The 21,143-nt window shown below is 37.9% G+C and overlaps 1 protein-coding gene and 1 long non-coding RNA gene across 2 annotated transcripts; both read left to right on the top strand.

Annotated features, from left to right (window-relative positions):
• The first annotated feature begins 3,525 nt into the window (after window positions 1-3,525).
• On the top strand, window positions 3,526-5,364 carry LOC122070200 (ABC transporter C family member 3-like). The gene has a single exon (XM_042634327.1). The coding sequence runs from the start codon at window positions 3,526-3,528 to the stop codon at window positions 5,362-5,364; it is 1,839 nt and encodes a 612-aa protein (XP_042490261.1).
• Window positions 5,365-18,260: 12,896 nt separating this feature from the next.
• Window positions 18,261-19,595, top strand: LOC122070190. Its single transcript, XR_006137695.1, has 2 exons — window positions 18,261-18,403; window positions 18,515-19,595. It is a non-coding gene; the product is annotated as an uncharacterized LOC122070190 (long non-coding RNA).
• The last annotated feature ends 1,548 nt before the right edge of the window (window positions 19,596-21,143 follow it).

The raw sequence follows: 21,143 nt of genomic DNA on the forward strand, positions 1-21,143 counted from the left end.
ATCCAAGATTAAACGCACCAGGGCCTCTTTTTTCATGAGAGACCAGAGTAGCATTGAAATCTCCAATGACTGACCAGGGAATCTGCACATTCACCTGGAGCTCCAATTCTAACCACAAGCTATGATGAATTATTTTAAAAGAGCTTGCATGAACAAAGGATAATCCCACATTTTTTCCATTCTAGTCAAAGACTACTGATATATGCTGCTCAGACAATGCTAAATGTCCAGAGAATCTCAGCTAAATGGGGTTGGCTACTTGGATCCTAGCCATCCAATAAGCTCTATCGAAAGTCATACATAGGACAAGACCGAAACTCTGCATGTCATCTTCACCACTCCACTACAACATAATTCAGATAAGTCTTATACTCTTACACTATGCCCGTCTTAATTTCCTACAAAGACAGTTATAAATTTTGACAATGACAAAATGATAAATCGCTAAAAAAAAAAAAAAAAAAAAAAACCTTTTGTACTCTTAATCATGGTTCTAAGTATTGGTATAGGACCAAATGTATTGGCCCTATCGTATTGTCTTGGTATCGACCGATACCTGACTGATCCGAATCGATTATCAGTATCATTTTAGCTTTTAGGGGTAAAATCATAAAGAAATTGTAGTTCTTTTTTAAAGTAAGGGGCAAGAGTGACCAACCTGGTATCGGCAAATACTGATACTAATACTGACAAGTAAATCCTTTCTCTTAACTTTAAAAACTGTTTGAAATAATACAAATGAGAATTAAAAGAAGGTAACAAGTTCTAAATAGTAAATACACCTTTATTTATAGACATGCCATTTATTTATTTATTTTTTTTTTTTGTGAAAAATAGAGATGCCATTTAGAATCTACCTTTAGGTGTTTATATGTGTCTGAATTTAGTTCGACATCTGCTTCTTGAAGCTTGTAATTCGGAATCCATTTGCGCTCCATGTTTTATAAGTATAGTTATGTTTACCCAAAAAGGAAATTAACTAGACATCTAGCGCAATCCTTGGAACCCAGCGTTAAAAGAAAATACAGGCCTGCAACTTTCCGACTTCTCAGGAAGTTAGAAGTTATTAGAACAAGTCATAGTCACCCATTTCCTTTGTTACTAAGAAATTTCCCCTCTGCTCCCATGCTGAGTTCGTTGAAGAAGTGCAAGGGAAAATTTGTTGGTTCGTTGAAGAAGTGCTCTCAACTTTCTCCACCCAGAAACACAGAATATATTGAGGCTTATTGGTCAAGGTGCACCTCTCTCTGTCTCTCTCTGCGTTGAGCAGGACTGAGGTTTTCTAGAGTAGGTTAATCTATGTGTAAGGCTTAAGACAAGGTTTGTGATAATCAATGGCATCCGGTTGACTATTTTTTTTTTTACTTTATAGGAATGAAAGTGAAATCATGAATAACATGTAGAATTATGGGAACCATTCTTCCCTTGTTTAAGTACTATTCAATAAAAAAAAAATTGTTTTCTTAATCCTATACTATTTTCTTTTATCACAATTTTTTTTTGAAACAGGTAGAGTTTTATCATCTTGAGTGAAGCAAGATATGTGTAATTGAGTATCAGACTTACGTTAAATAAGAGGCTTTGCTACTCACCCTCTCTCTTTTTTCTTTTTTAGCTTAAAGATCATGATATCATAAAAAGAACGGAAAATGGAGGAATATTACATCACCTTACAACCAAAAAAAAAAAAAAAAATCATCAAGCTATTCTGATAAGAAGACTATCACCCCACCTTCCGATAATTATCAAGACTATTCCGATAATCATCAAGCTACTCTCTCTCTCTCTCTCTCTCTCTCTCTCTCTCTCTCTCTCCATCCAGAGCCTTGAACCCTCAACTCAAATGTTGCTTGCCACCTTAGATCACCTTTGAGTAAGGGCGTGGAAATTGTTTACAGAAACTAGCAAGCAAAAGCTATTTACATAAAAAAATGTGAAACCGTTTAATAAATGGTTTGATTTTGATTTTAAAATCAAGACCATTTAATTAAACGTATATATAGAACCAAACCATTTAAACCATTCAATATTAGGTGTTCATCCATTCAATAAAAAATTATAGGAAAAAAAGCTGTTTGGATAAAAATTTAGAAAATCTAAAAAAAATGTTTAAATCAAAACTGTTTATCAATGGTTTCAGTTTCAATATTAAAATTGTTTTTTAAATGATTCGATTTACCTAAAAAATCACCTTTGAGGATACATGGAGCTGTTTTACTTCTTTTAGCCTTTGTTTCTAATATTAAAACTAGAGAATTTATCATGAGAGATAACTATCTATTTTTCTTTTGTAGTATCTAATAAAGCTTTATAATATGATTTGATTCGTTTAGTGCCTTTACGTACTTGTGTTTGGAAAATTTTGGACCAACAACCTACGGACTTTAGGTGTCTTGATCCATATATATCCTATTGATTTATCCAACCCAGAAGGTTATGTTGTAAGGTGAAGAGACCCAACTAATATATGAAATCATCCAAGGTCTCAAAATTTTCTAATATGAGATTATACTGAACACTCCCCCTCGTATGTCGCCCTTCTTCTTGGGTGGCTTACACATGACACATGTTGCCAATTAACCTAGTGGTCCGGTGACTGTGATACCATGTTAATATTTCATTCATGCATGACCACCAAAAAGGGTGGCAACATATGTCATGTCCACTGCCACCATGGTTTGAGGAGTTGAATCGGGTTGGCTCGAATCTGTAGGATTGTATTGGTATTGGCCTTGATCGATCCTAATTCTTGGCTGATACTGTATCGATGGATCAATATGGATAAAGGGTAAAATAGTAAAAAATGTGTTTTTTTAATTGAGTGTGGTTAGTGATAATGTTGCAGCACTAGGGTTTTTCCCTCTTTCATCAGATGATCTTCAAGTTGCTACAAATAATTCGGCAAGGTTTCTTGTAGAAAGGCACATGCCAACATTTGACAATTCTATTTAGAGGTTAATTAATTATTTTTTTGATGTTCCTTTGGTTACATTACTTGAAATTTCATTTATGGATTTGATATATTGGAAGTTTCAATGATTATTTTCTTTTAATTCTGTTATAGAAATCTACAGCAACGCATCACTCAGTGCTCCTATGAAATGAAGTGAACTTTGGACCAAAAAGTTATTTGTAAAATTATATTGGTTTATTTCTTTTATATTGCTAAGCTTATATTCTTTCTATTGATGTTCTTAATTGAAAGTGAACTAAATCATCTATAACTACCGCTTGATCCATTCTTTATTTTTTCTATAAAAAGATGACCCATTGTCTTGTAATTTATATAATTCAAATTTTTTTTATTTTGTTTGTTTATTAACATGTTCAACTACATCTCAGGGTGATACTAAGATCCCATATTGGCTCAAAGTATTTCTAGAACACATATGCTAGAGTCTACAATTTTTTTTTGCAAATGGGCCTGGATCAATTCAAAATGTGGTAAAGCTGGTAGAGTTTGTATTGGAACTACCTGAGAACTAAGCCAACAAATTGCAAACAAAAGAAAAAAAAATTGCAAAAATGGATGCTTTTGGAGATTCAAAGAATGATATGAATCTTTGGATATTTTCTGAGTCTTCTGCAGGGATTTTCCTGAATGGATTTTCAGCTTCTTCACACCTAATTTTGTTATTAGTTTTATCCATTTCCTGGGCTTGCAAGAGATGCATGATGAATAACCTTGAAAATTCAAAACCAGTATTGAAGAATACATATTTTTTATACTATCGGTTAACCCTTATATCTTGTGCAAGTCTGGCATTCTGTGATCTTCTCCTATGCGTGTTAAACCATATCTCTGGGTATAGACATGGTTGGACTAATTCAAAAGTTGTTGCCCAATTGGATTTTGCATTCAGAACACTCAGTTGGTTTGTAATCTCTGCTTACTTGCATGTCAAGAGTTCTCATTCAAGTGAACATAGGTTCCCCATTCTACTAAGGATTTGGTGGGCCTTCTACTTCATACTATCTTGTTCTTATTTTGTTATACATCTTGGTTTGTATTGGAAACGTTTGTCCTTACCATTCCTCTTATGGGTCTCCGATATTGTGTCCATTATTTCTAGTTTGTTCTTTTGTTATGCTGCGTTTTTTGGAAAGTTTCGAGAAGATGAATATTCACATCTTTTAGAGCCTATTTTGAAAACTAGTTCAAATAAAAGCAATAGAGACTATAGACAAGGATCACATTTTGGTGCAGAGAGTTCTTCTTATGCAAATTCCAATCTTCTTAGTACTTTTACTTTCGCTTGGATGGGTCCTTTACTTGCACTCGGTTATCAAAAAACACTGGATCTTCAAGATGTTCCTCAGCTTGCCAATTGTGATAGTGCTAACGTGGTCTTTGCCCATTTTAGAAATAAACTGGAATCTAATGGTGATGACAGTGGTAACATTGGTCAGGTAAGCAAACTCAAGCTGGTGAAGGCATTGATTCTCTCAATGTGGAAAGAAATTCTATGGACAGCTTTACTGACCATTGTACGCACATTGGCTTCTTATGTTGGACCATACCTTATTGTCCCTTTTATTCAATATCTCAATAGCCCTCACCAACTAAAATATAAAGGCTATGCATTAGTATTCATTTTTTTTCTTTCAAAGCTCATAAAGTGTCTCTCTGAGAGGCACTTATTCTTTCAATTACGAAAGATGGCAATTAGAGTCCGTGTTGCTTTGCTTGCAATAATCTACAAGAAGGGTCTCCGGATTTCAAGCCAATCAAATCAGGGCTACACTAGTGGTAAAAATATTAATTTGATTAGTGTTGATGTTGAAAGGACTGGAATTTTCAGTTGGTATTTGCACGATATATGGAGTGTGCCTCTTCAAGTTGTTCTAGCATTGTTGATCTTATACAAGAGTCTTGGGATTGCTTCAGTTGTAGCTTTTGCTGTCACAATAATTTTGATGTTAAAAAATGCTCCACTAGGAAAACTTCAAGAAAAATTTCAGGGGGAATTGATGGATTCAAAGGATCGAAGGATGAAGGTAACATCTGACGCTCTGAGGAATATGAGGATTCTCAAGCTCCAGGGTTGGAAGATGAAGTTCTTAGCTAAGATAATTGAGCTCAGGAAGTTGGAAACAAAATGGTTGAAAAAGTTACTTTATACATCAGCTATAACTGCCTTTGTCTACTTGTCTGCTCCAATGTTTGTATCAATGGTTACTTTTGGATTTTGTGTGCTTATGAAAATCCCATTAGGGTCAGGAAATATTGTATCTGCACTTGCAACATTTGAGATAGTGCGAGGTCCCATTTATAATTTTCCTGACACAATCTCCATGGTAGTTCAGACTAAAGTTTCGCTTCACAGAATAGTATCATTCCTCTGTCTTGAAGAACTTCAGTAGAATGTAGTACAAAAGCTTTCAAGGGCAAACAAGGGCAATGTTAACAAATTTCAATGTTATCCATATGTGTCTATAAATATTGGGAGAAATTTTAATGGTCTAACAGTATCTTTATAACACCACTAATATCTACCACATCGCGCATTGAATATAGTTCAAATTTTGTGGACAAGTAGAGCCTAAAGTCCTATTCTCACCTGTCAAGTTATAGTCGAAGTGAAGTGACCAACTAGAAAAATAAAACATTAAAACCTAAAAAAAAACCCTAAGATACATAATTTCATTATACTTTACCCCCAACTAACAACATTCATAATGCACGCTCAAAAGTGTCGAATAAAATTATCTACCAAAAAATAAGTGCATTGTTAATTAAATCAAGAGTATCGAGAAACTCCTTTCAAAAAATAATACCAAGGGGAAAAGAACGGTCCCTGGTCCTATAGCCCCTTCATCACTGCACATACCAATTGGGGGGGAGGGGGGGCGGTGCGCGTAGGCATTAACAAGGCCAGGTTTTTTTGTGTTTCACAAGTGTGGAGTTGTCATTTCAGCCCCCTCTATGTCTGGTGCAGGAGCGACACGACCAAGGAGCGTTCTTTTCCTTTAATATTATATAAGAATGGAGATTATATCACATCAAATAAAAAAATAAAAAATATAATATTATTGAGGCCTTGGAATTGGACCAAATCATGGTCCAACAACTCGCATACTTGAATGTTATACTTTTCGGATGCGGAAACCTTATTGAGTGTCATCCCCATTCACACATATATCCCACATACTGAGCGTCGGGTGTTTATTCAGTCTTCTCGGTAGACATCAACTGTTGGATTACCTATAAGGGTAATGGCTGGAAGAGGCACTTTTACATCCCCGGGTTCTTCATTCCCACTCGGAGATATATGGAGGCCTATTTCACTGAGACTTTTTCCCCTAGGGAATTAGCATATTAATACTGGCAAATATTAGGGACTGGGAAACATGATATTTGGAGTCACCACCTACGCTAAGGGCCTAAAACCTGTTGGATGAGCCTGATCCGTAAGAATAGGCTGGAACCTTAGTTTGGTCCAGAGATGAGGGTAAGTTTCATGTTACAGAGATAGGAAGGCGTTTGACCTCCGTCTGGTTGAACCGATTTTCTTACTAGATGCTTAAAGAATGAACATTCTCCCTTGATTAATCTTATACATCATGCATAGCTAAGTTTTTGTTACCCTATATTTTCACTACAATATATGAATTAAAATTCTATATTGTGCCTACTTAAGTTGAGAGATTGTACCTGAGCTCAACCCCTATTTTAGGTTGAGAGGGGAGGGCCCAAGTTGTAAACACGAACTTTGATGAGAATCCCCCAGCTTAGGTGGAGGTGGATTCAACTGTTTGCTTTCCTTAATTGGAGAATCTAGCCAGCCTATGACCTTTTACAATTTTGAGAATTTTTTTGAGAATTTCTTAAATTTTTGATAGAATTTCGGGAATCAAAGAGAATCTAAAAGAATCTTGGTGAGTATGGATCATTCTGGGACTTTATAACAGCAAGAAAGGTTTTCTAAGGTATTCTATAGGCTGGGGAGTTTTTTTTTTTTTTTTTTTTTTTTTTTTTTTAAGAGATTTTTTGGGATTTTTAGATTTTGAGGCACAAGAACTAAGACGAGGGAATCTCGAGGAATCTAGAAATTCTTGAGGTTCAAAAGTTTATTTTCGAGGTTTTAAGTAGGGGTATCAATTGGTCTGTTTGGACTTGTTTTGGTTCCCTTATTGGTGTGCTGTTGGGTTGGTTTCAGTTCGGTTTTGATTTCTTGTTGAGGAACACTTGCATAAACCAAAGACCAGAGTCTCCAGTCTGTGCACTTTTGTTACTTGTTCTTCTCATCAAAAATAGAGGGAGTGACCATAGTGATGGAGGCTTTCCTTGTGTTAGAATGATGGAAATGGGTCGCACCTCCATGATTGCTCTTTGAAAAAAGTTTACTTTGGCATTCTTCAAGATTGGGGGAAAGGAGTAGAAACAGAGATGAAATTGGATGGAACCTAGAATTGGCATCAAGAAGATGTTATAGTCAAGGATGGCATGGATGTTATCTTTAAGATGTTATTATATACCAAAGCATTTTAAAATTTTAAATTTTAGAAGTCACATGGGCAACTCCAATAAAGAGACCTTATGTGTAGTTTTTTTTTTTTTTTTTCACTAGAAAGATCCAAATTTCATTAAAAAATAAAGGAAGAAAAGAAAAATTACACCGAAGAACCTGACTTTAAGCCCCCACCTTCGGCATTGCCATCAGCAGGGGAAAAAATCAAAAAAATCAAAATCGGAATCTAGGCTTAGAATCCGCATCATGAGCAACCTCATCCCATATAAATTTGGGAAGAGAAACATTTTTCCCTAAAGCTCCTATTTTTGCCGCATCCCTTGCTAAATAATCAACTATTCCGTTGGCCTCTCTGAAGCAGTGTGATATTTTCCAATTTATAGACGTCAAGAATGGGTCCAACGACATCCATTCTTAAGCAACATACCATGGAATGGATCTAGAATGAAAACCCACCACCACCGTAGCAGAGTCAAATTCAATCCAAAGAGATCGCACCCCCAAGTCTTTTGCCATTTGAATGCCTTCCATAAATGCTTGGAATTCAGCAACATAGTTGGACTGAATCCCAAGGAAAACTTTGAAAGAACCAATCACAGTGCCAAGATTATCCTCAATAACTCCACCTACGCCGGCCCTTCTTGGGTTGCCCATAGAACAACCATCCATGTTTAATTTCACACATCCTGAAAGAGGCTTGCACCAATACACTTCTAAAATCTCTATAGGGCTACTAGGATCTATGGACAGACCCAAACTCTGACAACAAAAAAGATCAAAAGGCTGTTTGACCTGATCACGAAGGGAGACCTTTAAATCTTTGAAATCTCTCTTAATCTTTTCAAAGACGCAGAGATGATTGATCTTCCTTCCTTCATAGAGCCTAGCATTCCTTTCTTTCCATATGTTATTAGCCACTATACTCATTCCCATGGACCAGGGATCCTTAAGAGCTAGAACCTTGCGCTTTCTAATCCACCATTGGACGAAAAGGCTCAAGTCTTCAATGTCAGCCCAAGAAACACCAAAGCAATCTATAATTTTTTTTTCCAAATCATCACAACAAATTTGCATCTCATAAACCGATGATTAAAAGACTCAGAATGCTCCTCACATAAATTGCACATAGATACCATTGTAATACCTTTTGCAAAAATAATAACTTCTATGGACAACTTTTTGTGCATCCTGCGCCAACCAAATGTAGACTGTCTTGGTTGCAAGAATTTTCCCCAAACCATGGAACTCTAAGGGACTTTAGGATTGCACTTCCTAATCTCATCCCAAGCTGAAATAGAAGAGAAAATACTAGAAGTAGTACAACTCCAAACACACCTGTCCTTCATGTTAGAATTAGGAAAACTGATAGAGCAAGCAACATTAAAATAATCTTGAAGATGGGCAGAGCGAATAGCAGGAAATACTGATTGAGAGTTGTGGATAACATCAGCCACTTTCAAGAGGAGTTTTTAATGAAGTCATGATCTAAGTCACAGGTCTCAGCAATAAATTTATCTCCAAGCCAGGTGTCAGACCATAGTCTAATGTCTTGGCCATTGCCAATTGTCCATCGCTCTCTGCTTGATACAATGTTCCGCACTTTGTGAAATCCAGGCAGCGCAGAAGAAGATATGTATGATGTTTTGAGATTTCCATTTTTAAGAAATCTAGCTTTAAAAAGCCTACTCATTCCAGAGACTCTGTGTTTAATATTCCAGACTTGTTTACACAAGAGAGATTTATTTATGTCCTGGAGTCTACGAATCCCCAAATCTCCTTCCTCCCTATGCTTACAAACCTGATCCCATTTTATCGTCACAGCTTTAGGGCTGCCCACATCGTCTGTCCAGATGAAGTTTCTTATCCACTTCTCCATCAAACTGATAATGGAGTTAGGCCATCAATACACTAACATGTTGTGAATAGGCATTCCTGAGACCACAGAGTGCACCAACTGAACTCTTCCTACCATCGAAAGAAGCTTGCCTTTCCATCCCGACATACGCTCCTTCACTTTGTCCATTACAAAAAGTAAAAAAGTTTTCTTCACCCTGCCTTTGAAAATCTGAACTCCAAGATACTTTGTAAGGAATTTAATAGAAATGCCCAAAGAATCTGAGATATCTCTCGTGCGAGGAGGCTAATTCTCCCCATGAAGAGTTTACTTTTCTCAAGATTCACGTGCTGCCCATAAAATTCTTGATACTTTCTCAGAAAGTTGTTAAGATTTTTAACATATTTAATAGATGCATTCATAAATATAAATATGTCATCTGCAAATAAAAGGTGAACCGGCATTGACTCACCTCTAGGACCCTGAAGGAGTTTTATTTTCCCATCACGAGCTAGATTGTGCAAGCCTCTGCACAAGACCTCTTCTGCCAAGATGAAGAGAATTGGAGACATGGGGTCACCTTGCCTTAAGCCCCTTTCCACATTAAAGTAACCCATAGGCCTTCCATTCAAAAGAATTGAATTTTTTGATGAGCAAAGGACATGATAAATCTAGTTCACTTGTCAAAAAAACCAAAATGCTTCAACACTTGAATAATGAAGTCCCAGGAGATGGTATCGAAAGCCTTCTGAACATCAATCTTAATGCCCAATCCTCCTCCTCTAGTGGATGAAAACATAATGTTAGCCATCTCAGAGGCCAAACCATTATTTGTGTGAATTAATTTCCCTCTCTGGAACACTTCTTGCTCTTCTGAGATCAGCCTTGGTAGCAAAAAAGACATCCTTGTGGCGAGGATTTTTGAAATGACCTTACAAAAGAAATTCCCCATACATAGAGGGCGGAACTAATCAAGAGTTATAGCTCCATTGACTTTTGGGATCAAAGCTAAAAAAATTCTTATTTATACCTGGGAACATTTTTCCGTGAGAAAAAATTCTCTGACTACTCTGACAAAGTCGTCTGCTACCACATCCTAGCAATGCCTGAAAAAAATACCCTGGACCGGGTGAACTATCAAGATCCAAATCCCAAACAGCTTTCCTAACCTCCACTGCTCCAGGAATCGCATCCAAAGAGAGCAAGTCAACCTCATCAACTAAAGCAGGGATGGAATTCAGAATATCCAAATGCTCACAGACAGACATTCTCTTATGAAAAGATTGAAAATAGTCAATCATGTTGGCCGCTATTCCATCTCTATCACTAACTTTGGTCCCATCAATTTTTTGCACTAGTCTGATATTGTTCCTTGTCCTTATAATTTTTTCATAGAGATGAAAGAACTTAGAATTCTTATCTCCATGATTAAGCCATCTAATTCGGGATTTCTCCGCCCACAGTTTTTCATGATTTTTTAAGGCATTCATGTAGGTAGTTTTTGCATCCACCTCCTTCCCAAATAGAGTATCATCCATCCCTGAAGCTTCATTTTGACCTTGAACCTCAGCCAAAGCCTCCTTGGTTTTAATTAACTCAAGCTCAAAGTTTGGAAAATCCTGTCTACCATGCTCGAATAATAAGTTTAAGTCTCTTAAGCTTTTGGGCTAAGATGAAACTAGCTGAACCATAAATACTCTGCGACCATGCATCTTGAATGACTTTAATAAAAGATGAATCATCTAACTAGAATTTATGCATTCGAAATGGACAATTACCTAGCTTAGGGCAAGCCTGAGAAGCAACCAATATAGGGCAATGATCTGAGAAGTCACATTGAAGCACTATTGGGGCACAATCCTGAAAATGGTTCAGCCAAGCTTCGTTGCACAGATCCCTATCCAGGACTGCAGCAACATTCCCTCTTCTTCTATTATTGGACCAAGTGAACTTTGGACCTTGTGAGGGGATCTGTATCAGAGAACAAAAATGAATCATAGCTGCGAATTCCACCACCGATACCAAGCTAAAAGCGCCTGGACCTCTTTTTTCATGGGATGCAACGCATTGAAGTCTCCAATCATAAGCCACAGCTCCATCATGGCAGGGACTGAAGCAAGCTCAATCCACAAATCTCTTCTTTTTACGCTAAAACAGCTAGCATGAATAACTAATAAAAAAACATGCATGTTCTTCCACTCAATCTTGACAGAAAGCTACTGATCATACTCCGAAACTATAGAAGGCTTTGACATCCCCCTCCTCCACATCAACCAAAGGTTTGGCACCTTATCCTCCCTATTATTATGAATCATATCGGCATCAAAACCAATTTTATTGAAAAACAGAGCCGAAAAGGCAAAGGATTCTACCATTGGTTCTGCCAAGCAAATAACGTCTGAATGATTTTCCATCACAATACTTCTCAAGTCCATTCTAGCTACAGCCTTCTTGAACCCCCTAACATTCCAATATAGAACCTTTATCAATTACTTTGTAGAATTAACCAGACGTTTAGGCCTTCTAGTCTGTTCTGTTGCTGCTATCCTGTTATCCTTCTTGCGAAGACCTACTGCTGCTATCCCTCTTTGAGATTTTCGAAGGGCCAATGCATCTGCTCGAGCAATCTCTTCGTTGTGAAGAATCACCCCCCCACTTGAACTTGGCACCTTATGTGTAGTTTGGGAAACATAATGACTGAGTATGGTTACCAATATTTTTAAAACTTGGAGTTTGTTTTCAGTGAAAAAAAAAATCTCAATTGGGAAATAACATGAAGCTGCTAGATAGGTTGATGTCGGTTTTATTCGGTTCAATCTGGTGTCAGGTCATTTCGATTTACAATTTGGACCGGTTTCGGTTTGGGGTCGCACTACCCCAATCCAAAACATGATCTGGTAGGCCATATCGGTTTCAATTCAGTTTGGATTTGGTCAACCTAACCTGTGACACCCCTAGTTTCTACGGATTTCTACATTATTTGGGATTTTATCAGGATTTTAAAGTTTTGGCATAAAAATTGAGGGAATATAAGGGAATCTTTGGCTGGGGAAGGAGAGAGGGGCAGAGGGAAAAGGAAGGAATTCTTCAAAGCTCCCATACCTTGGGATTGGTGTTGAGTGTCTCAAACCATAAGGCTCTATTTACAGGCTAGGCAAATGGCCAGGGTATTTTGGGAACTCAAGGTTTCTGGTAGGTTCACCAGCCCTAGGGGTAAAATGGTAATTTTGGCTGTTGAATCTTCTAGGAGCTACTACGGGAGATCCTGTAATACCCTACTTCTTAAACCCAGTCTGATTACACAGTTGATCGATTTAACCATGCAGGACCCGAACCAGAGAAAGTTAAAGCGGGTTCCTTATGGACTATAATGGCAAGGGTGACCTTAAACACCAACTGGCCCGACAAGTCTGAGCCAGTGCCAGAAGAGACGGGAGTACCCAAGCCGTGTACATGCACCTATCATAAGGCCATGTACGGATAAAGCAGGTATGTAGCCGTATATTAAGGCGCATACGTATATTACATCTTAAGCCAAGAGTGAGATTCGTGCTGAGGGCCGAATTCTGTCAAAATCCCACTTGTTGGCCAAGTTTTGGCCCTCAGGTGGGCGGACAGGTGGGCGCATCCACCCACCTGAGTGACCCACCCATGTGAATACTTAGTTATTTTAAGAAGTATATATAGCATTTATGTTTTTCTTTTCTTTTCTCATTTATGACACTTGGACGTTGGTGAGAAGAGTGAAGAGGAGAGAGAAAAGAAAGGAAAAAAGAAAAGAAGAGAAGGAAGAGGAAGAAGAGATGGATTTCAGTGGCGCCGAGGCTTGATCTTCCCATTCCGACGTCGGAAGAGTGATCTCCAACACTAGATCTACGTTTAGAGGTGAGCAAAGGCTGGGTTCCTTAAGCTTTCACCATACCCAAGTAAAAACCCTTGATTTGGGTAGGGTTTCTTGAGATCTTGTAAATCCCCCTTGAAATGATGAATCTAAAGTTTAATAGATGATTTATGTGTTGATTTTGAAGGATTTGAAGAAGGGTTTCCACAGATTGCAAGAGCATTGGTGATTGAAAGTGATTTTGGGGTTTTTAAGGTGTTCTTGAGCAAAGAAGGTAAGATGGTTTTCCATTCCTTAAATCTAACCTAGATCTAGGTTAGAACCATCTTATGAGACCTTGAATGAGTGAAGAATGGGTTTGAAAAAACCCCATTTGAATTCCCAAAGGTTGGGGGAAGTTTGGGAAGAAACAACAGTTTTCCGCCAAGACCAGTGGGCCAAGACCGGTGGGCCATTTGGCCCGCCTATGGGCACTTGCCTGAGAGGGTAGAACCCTCGGGCCCAACCGGTGAGCCCAACCGAAGGGCCACCCTGCCCGCCGATCTTAGTAGGACCCTCGGGCCAGATCGGCGGGCCAACTGGCGGGCCGACCTACCCACCTGTCAAGATCGGTGGGTCTGACTGGTGGGTCAGACAGGTGGGCTGTCCGACCCACCCGAGAGGCTCCAAATGTGATTTTTACGTCCGATTGGACCCAAAACGGATGTATGACCTTCTTTTAGGATTCTAAACATGATCTTGTCATTGGATCGTGTTAATCTTGATCCCAAAGTGGTGAAATACTAACCCCGCTCACTCATGATAGGTTCACCAAATCTCTACGCTTCTCGCACCGGATCTCACCCGTACCGAGCGTGAGTCCTTGTACACTACAAGTAAGAGGGGAGAGGACATTTGGCCTTGTTTCAAGGCATTGTTTGGCATTCATTTAATCGTATCTAGTCTAGCCATGTCATCATGAAAATGCTATGTAGATTAGTCATCCTCACATTGTTATGTATGGGTTTTGTGTTTATTTTCTAAATGCCAAGTGATGATATGTTTATGTGATGAATGTTGACATTATTGTGCATGGTGCATTAATAGACTAGATGTCGTAGTCGGTTTGAAAATGAGTCCATTGGTAGCCCGTGGTATGGGACGCGGTGGCACTATGCAATCGTACTATTGTCATATAGGAGCATGCGATTTAGGATTTTCACCTTCCCGTGCTACGACCCTTCCCAACAGGGGTTAAGGTGTTAGGTTACCATTTGGGGGGAAGTAGTGGTCACGGTTTTCGGGTCACTGTGGAGGTTAGGCATTACGCCCGACTGGTCATTAAGACAGTCGACAACCCCGGTGGTATATTCAAGAGGGTCAATCGTACTGCTTTTAAATTGCTGGAGTCAGCACCTTTAATTTTTTTCATTTATTTTATGTTGAGAGCCGGTGGTCGGCATGTTTTTACTTTTCTGAGTACTCACGGTGGGCCTTCTTCGACAGCCCTATGGGAGTATCGCGGGATGGAGTTCGCGGCTCGTACCCAGAGTATACGCGCACTGTGGTTGTAGTAGCACTAAACTAAAGACTTAGTAATGTTGCTTAGGTGGATGTGATTTAAAATGTAATGCATAGCATATAGTGCATATGATTGTGATTTTTTGTGTGGACTGCTATGTGGTCCATCTTTTCACTTACTAAGCTAGTGAGTTCATCCCACGTGTGCATCCCTTTTTAGATGATTTTACAGGTCATCCATCTGAAGAGCACGGGCCAGGTCCCACAGTTGAGTTCCCTGAAGAGGACTGGTGGGCCTCTGAGGAGTTAGAGCACGGCACCGATTGCTCGTGCGAGAGTTGTGCTGCGGGATAGCAGTTCTGATACCGAGCTGAGCTCCACTTTTGATGCCGAGCTGAGCTCCACTTTTGATGCCGAGCTGAGCTCTACCTTGTGATGCCGAGCTGGGCTCAACCTTGGATACCGAGCTGAGCTTTAGGCTTTGATACCGAGCCGAGCTGTATACTCTGATTTTTGATGATTTCTTTTACGTACTTGATATGTGAATTATACTCTTATTGTGTAAATATCATGCCTTCGGGCCCACATGTATTTAACTATTATATCACAATTCGGGTATCAAGTATTATGGGAATATTCACAGGTAAACTAAGTCTTCCGCTGAACTGATGAGCTCTTTCTTAGTTGTGTATGCTGTGGTGGAATATTGTATCAGATGATCCTGGCAGGTTTGGCTTAACCGGTGTTAACCCGGTCACTGGCCCGGTTCTGTATGAACGGGGTGTGACAGATCTGGTGGTCCAATATTCATGCACTGTATATTTTCAAAATCGTCTTTCCGAGTACTATCACTTGGTATGGACGTTGAGCTCATTTTTAGATTAGAAAAATTTCAGATTCATGAGGAACGGATTTTGCCTTTTTGCAATTGAGAGGATTTCTAACAACCATTTTTGTGTTGTTTTCATACCATCGGAAGGTATTTGGACCAATTCGTCAATATGTAGCATGCAAACCTTAAATACCATAGGTTAGGTATGGTTTAGCTAAATTAAGGTTTCAGACCAGACTAGGGTTTTGGGCCGGATTAGGGTTTGGAATTAGGATTTGAAATCAAACTAGGCTTAGATTAGGTTTTGGAATCAGGGTTTAGGATGAAGTTATAGGTCATATCCGAAAATACCAAATCCCCTTCTGGAAGAGAGCATAGACCTCGTTCACATCCTAAAAATCATCATTGCTGGGGGAGGCTGACAAATTTGATTGTCTACATCACCACAATTGCGTAAAACATATACGCTACAGTAAATGCTTCTCAGGTAGTGAAAAATTAATTACTAGAAATTTCTCTTGTGAATATAATGACAGTGAACCAAATATGGAAGGGATCAATGTTCAACATAATTAAGTGCCCGCATTTATATTTCGGTTTCAATCTCTATTAGAGAAATATACAATGTCCCCTAGAACTAAATACCCATGTTTGTTCGTTGTCGTGAACAAATAACGGTAAAATTGGAAAATTGCACATTATTGAAATAATCACAATAAGCACATAATAAAATTATAATAATTAATTTAATTAAATTAAATTGGGTTTGATGGATACATACATCATAATGAAATAAATGCAACACAATCAAATTAAATTGATTTGTTCCGTGGTTTAGATGTTGTTTTGTTAATATATCTTTGTTTCTTATTTCTCATGCGTATAGTTGTAGGGTCTGAGTATGCGTATCACAATAATTAGGTTTATTATATATGTGCTTGTCATGGTTGTTTTGTGGAATAAAGGTTATATTTGTGACCCTTCTCCTTTTTTGTTTATAGCAATTCACTATGCGTATTTATATTTAGAATCTATTTATGTCAAAACATTTATCATCCAAGAAGGCCGGCCATTAAGCTAGGCAAACCGGACTGGCTAACACCTTTAACAGACCATATATATTTGACATGTACCATATGGTTTGACCAATCCCTATTGGAGTTATATCGGTTGATCCTTAACCCTAATTGAAGTGGCGAATCAATCTATGAATCTATTTGTCCCATTCCCCCTTCGAGAACTAGATCACAAACTTTTTTTTTTTTTAACGATGGGTATCCAGGCCTTCGGCCTAACTAGTCCCGTTGGTCCATATTGACCCCACAATCGTATAGACCTGGTCATACTGGGGTTGAATGAGAACCATTCAACTTTCACTGAAAGCAGTGAAGAGCACAAACACCCCAGTGTGAGTGGTCCAAAGTATGCCTAGTGAGAGTCGAACTTAGGATGTCTGAGTTAGAACTAGATCACAGACGACAATTCTCACAATCACATTACAAGTTTTATTCAAAATGGAATTAGCCAAGTGATAAAATACAGCATTGGAAAACCAGTGAAACAACACAATATTTTAAGAAGAAATGGGCAGCTGAAAATTGAAGTGAATACGTTAATGCATGGGAAAGTATATGCTTGAATTAGAGTCTAAAATTTGACAAGTGGCCAACCTTAAACCATTTTCTATATATCCATATGATCAGAATTGCTACATCACTCTTTTATGTGGCAAAACATGGTCTAGGTGTTCCTTTAAAGCCATCTGGTGAAAAGACTGTTGCCATAAAACTTGTAAATAGAAAATATGCAAGTTGCTGCATTAGACGTATCTTAATTTATCTACTACCAAAACTTCCTTGAATAACTACAACATTATCTTTTTATTTGTGAATTTTTCTTTTTAATTTGAGATTAAATTCCCCTCTCAAAGTTTTCCTTCCATGGTCATGCATTCTGATCGAAAATCTCAAACTTGGATCCTATATTGGCAATTTAAATTGTTCCTATAGCCAACCATATGGGAGGTTATTCTGACCTAAAAAATATATGGCTAAGGTTCTTCACAAAAAAAAAAAAATATATATATATATATATATATATATATATATGTAAAACACTTTAGGACATCAACTTTTTGATTGATGCGTTGTTGTTTCAGAAAACTTTTAACAACCTAATTTTTGGTCAGTTAGGTATGCTAAAGGAATTAGGTGATCTTCCTAGTGGGAAAAATAAAAGGACTTATATGGTATTTAACCCTTTAAAGATTGCCATCAAGATATTTTCTATAAAAATTTGAAAATATAAATTTGCCTCTTACTACATGAAACATATCTTGATTTATCTACTACCAAAATTTTCTTGAATAACAATTGTGTTTTATTAATTTCTACTCAAAGTTATCCTTCCATGGTCAAACATTCTAACTCGAAAGTCTCAAAAAAAATTCCTTACATTGGCAATTTGAATTGTTCCTGTAAACCATAGGGGAGGTTATTTTTGGCAAAATTGCATGCAGGCACCCCCTCCCCCACCTAGATTAGTATTCACCCTCCCCCTAAATGACCTCTTTACCCTTATTTTCAGGGTTCCGTAATTACACCTCCAACTCTCAAACTGCACACGACGTTGGAGGGAACCTTTCCTATTAATAAAAGAGAAGATTATCGCTTTTTAAAAAGAATATATATATATATATATAGACATAAAAGTTACAGATACGTTTGGGAGGAATGGCAACCCCCCCCCCCAACCCCCAATTTGTTTTTGGTACTATAAAATTTTGCCCTATATAAATTCAAACCCCCATGCAACAAAACCATTCACTGAAAGGCACAGTCCCAACTCATTCCATTCTCTATTTCAATTCCACAATGAGGCATCCCATTCTGTTAATTGGCCTTCAAATAGTAGCATATTTTAATGTAAGAGAAATGATATTATTTTTATTTTGTCATTTACATTCTTTTAAATGTGATTATTTTTTCCTGTCTTATCTTATTGGATTGTTGATTTTACCCCACATGAATTTGTAGGGTTTTCAAGCTACAAGTGACTTCTCAAAATTATGGGAAGAGCATATTGGTCTTCCACACCCTCCACATTGGTTAGCCGCAAAGGTTTCTCCATTAAGCCTCCATCAAGCAACAATGTATATGAAACTTATGGATAAAAACGAATTGTCTTCCAACCTACATTCATTCTGTAAGGAAGCTAATATTGTTTGTTCTACAAATTTATTACTGAAGAAGACAATGGATACCAAATCCCTACCACCAATAGCCATGTGGAATCATGTCAAGTAGAAATAGGATGAAGTTCCAAATGAAACACCCCTATCTATTGCCAGCCAAGGGGGATTGCCATATTTTCGAGAGTCAATGGTGAGAGAGGGAAGTTTCATGCCTATCCCTGATTTAAGGGACCCAATGTCTTATAAATCATTCTTGCCACAAACTTTGGAATCAAAAATCCCATTTTCCTTTGCCAAGATTAGGGAATTGAAGAAGCTTTTTGATGTGGTGGATGAATCAAACATAGATGAGTATATTCAGGAAAGCCTCAAGATATGTGAGGAAAGACCAGTTCAAGGTGAGCAAAGAACATGTGTGACTTCTGTTGAGGATCTCATCGATTTTGTTGTTCAGACATTAAGGCACCATATATGTGTATGGAGTACCGAGAGTGTCGAAGGATCTTATGAGAATGTTACAATTGGACCTATGAAACTAATCCATGGAAACCTCTCTGAACCACCAGTCTTATGTCATAGTATGCCATTTCTATTTCAAGTCTATTATTGCCATGTTTTGCCAAATTTAAAAATGTATGCAGTTGATATACATGCTCAGAAGAAAGTGAATCATGTGATCATGGCATGTCACTATGACACATCAACTTGGAATCCAAACAATCTTGCTTTTAAGCTATTGGGTTTTGGTCCAGGATTAATTGAAGTATGTCATTGGATAAATGAGAATGGATTGGTTTGGACAAAGACCCTGGGTTGAACAACATTTGAAGATTTGATTATCTTATAGTTTTCTTGTTTGTGTTACATGTTACTGCTAATGTTATTTGAAGAATAAATAATGACCTATTATCACTTGCTTGTTATGTCTCTGAAGTTTCAATATCAATTTGTTCTTTAATTGATCAAAATAATAGATGATAATATAACAACAACAACCATAACCTTATCCCTACTGAATGGGGTTCACTACATGGATCCGATATTGGAATTAGAAAATAAAGAAGCCCAAAAAAGAGATTAAAAATGAGGGAAAAAAATGAGATAAGAGAAGATGGTAAAATAGTAGAGAAAGACACATCATGGGAACATCCCTTATAAGGGGTCGGCAACACGGGTCATTGTCCTCCACAAAACTCTATCCGAAGTCATACTAGGATCGAGCTCTATCCTTTGCTTGTCTTTCTGAACCACTTTGTCAATAGTCACCTTAGGCCTACCCCTACCTCAAAATGAATTTGGTCAATCTTCCTTACTGGGGCATCCATAGGTCTCCGTTGAACATGGCCATACCACTTGTTAAGTTTGTTTCAAATTCTTGACCCTTTTTGAAGATTGACCTGCGACTTGGAGTATATATAATGTACTGTTGTCTTGTTGAAAAAGTCATTGTATTTTGGGGATTTATCGAGCTAGGATTTCAGGGCGAGTTTTCTGTCCACTGCTTGGGTGTAATCTCTCTTCTGCATACTGAAACATCTTCTTCTTTGCCCGAGGACATAGCACACCACACTGGTGTATGAACCTCGTTAAATCTCGGTATCATGCGGATCTTTTGTTTATTTATTTTCATATTTCTTGGTGTTTGATCTAACACTACCTCAACCGGGTCTCACAGAATTTGTCCTAGATGATAATCTGAAACCAAAAGAAAACCCAGCTAACACAGCCATATATGTTTTTTAGGGAAAAGGAAAATTCATTAAATTGAAAAGTTCAGCTTTTTCAGGTTATAGTTAGAGTTCCTAACCTGCAGTTTTTGTTCAGTCATAGTGGCTATACATCTTTACAAGAGTACCAACTTATTGGTAGGCCTTAGACAAAACAAAAAAAAAAAAGAGTATGATGTTCTAAGGCCATGATTTGATACTATTTTCTGATAGAAAGCTCCCCAACTTCTCTGCATCACTCCATAACTTGGCCCTATTGCACCCCTACTGACACATGACCAGTTCTAAAGTATAGAAGGAAGTTATAAGTTATGGATCATGATTGTACACTAAGAAAAAAATATCATTACCATAAATAATTGTGTAATTAACTTGACAATATGGTAAATATAAAAAGTATTGTTTACTATATTTATTCAAAATATGCCTGAGAAAATGTCTCACTTGTGTAACTGACCGATTAAAAATGCTTCATATTTATAGAGTAAAATTTACTTCCATCTTACCCAAAAAAAAATTGCTTCATCTTTATTGTGTAACTGACTCACTTGTAATGATTTTCCTGGGTGAACTTAGCCAGAGAAGATGTCTCAGCCTTTCCCTGTGCTTCATGCTTCCCCCTTCTTCTTATCCTCCCTCCCGCTTTGATAATCCTTCACAACCTTGTCCCTCTCCCTCTCTACCTTCTTAGTTCTTTCCTTAGCTCCCCACCTCCACCCCCCACACCCCCCTCCCCCCTCCCCC

The sequence above is a fragment of the Macadamia integrifolia genome, unplaced genomic scaffold (assembly GCF_013358625.1).
Source record: "Macadamia integrifolia cultivar HAES 741 unplaced genomic scaffold, SCU_Mint_v3 scaffold852, whole genome shotgun sequence".
In the NCBI taxonomy this organism is placed as follows: Eukaryota; Viridiplantae; Streptophyta; class Magnoliopsida; order Proteales; family Proteaceae; genus Macadamia; species Macadamia integrifolia.

Excerpts from the sequence above, each read along its gene's own strand:
- LOC122070200 (XM_042634327.1), top strand. The coding sequence starts at position 3,526 with ATGGATGCTTTTGGAGATTCAAAGAATGATATGAATCTTTGGATATTT.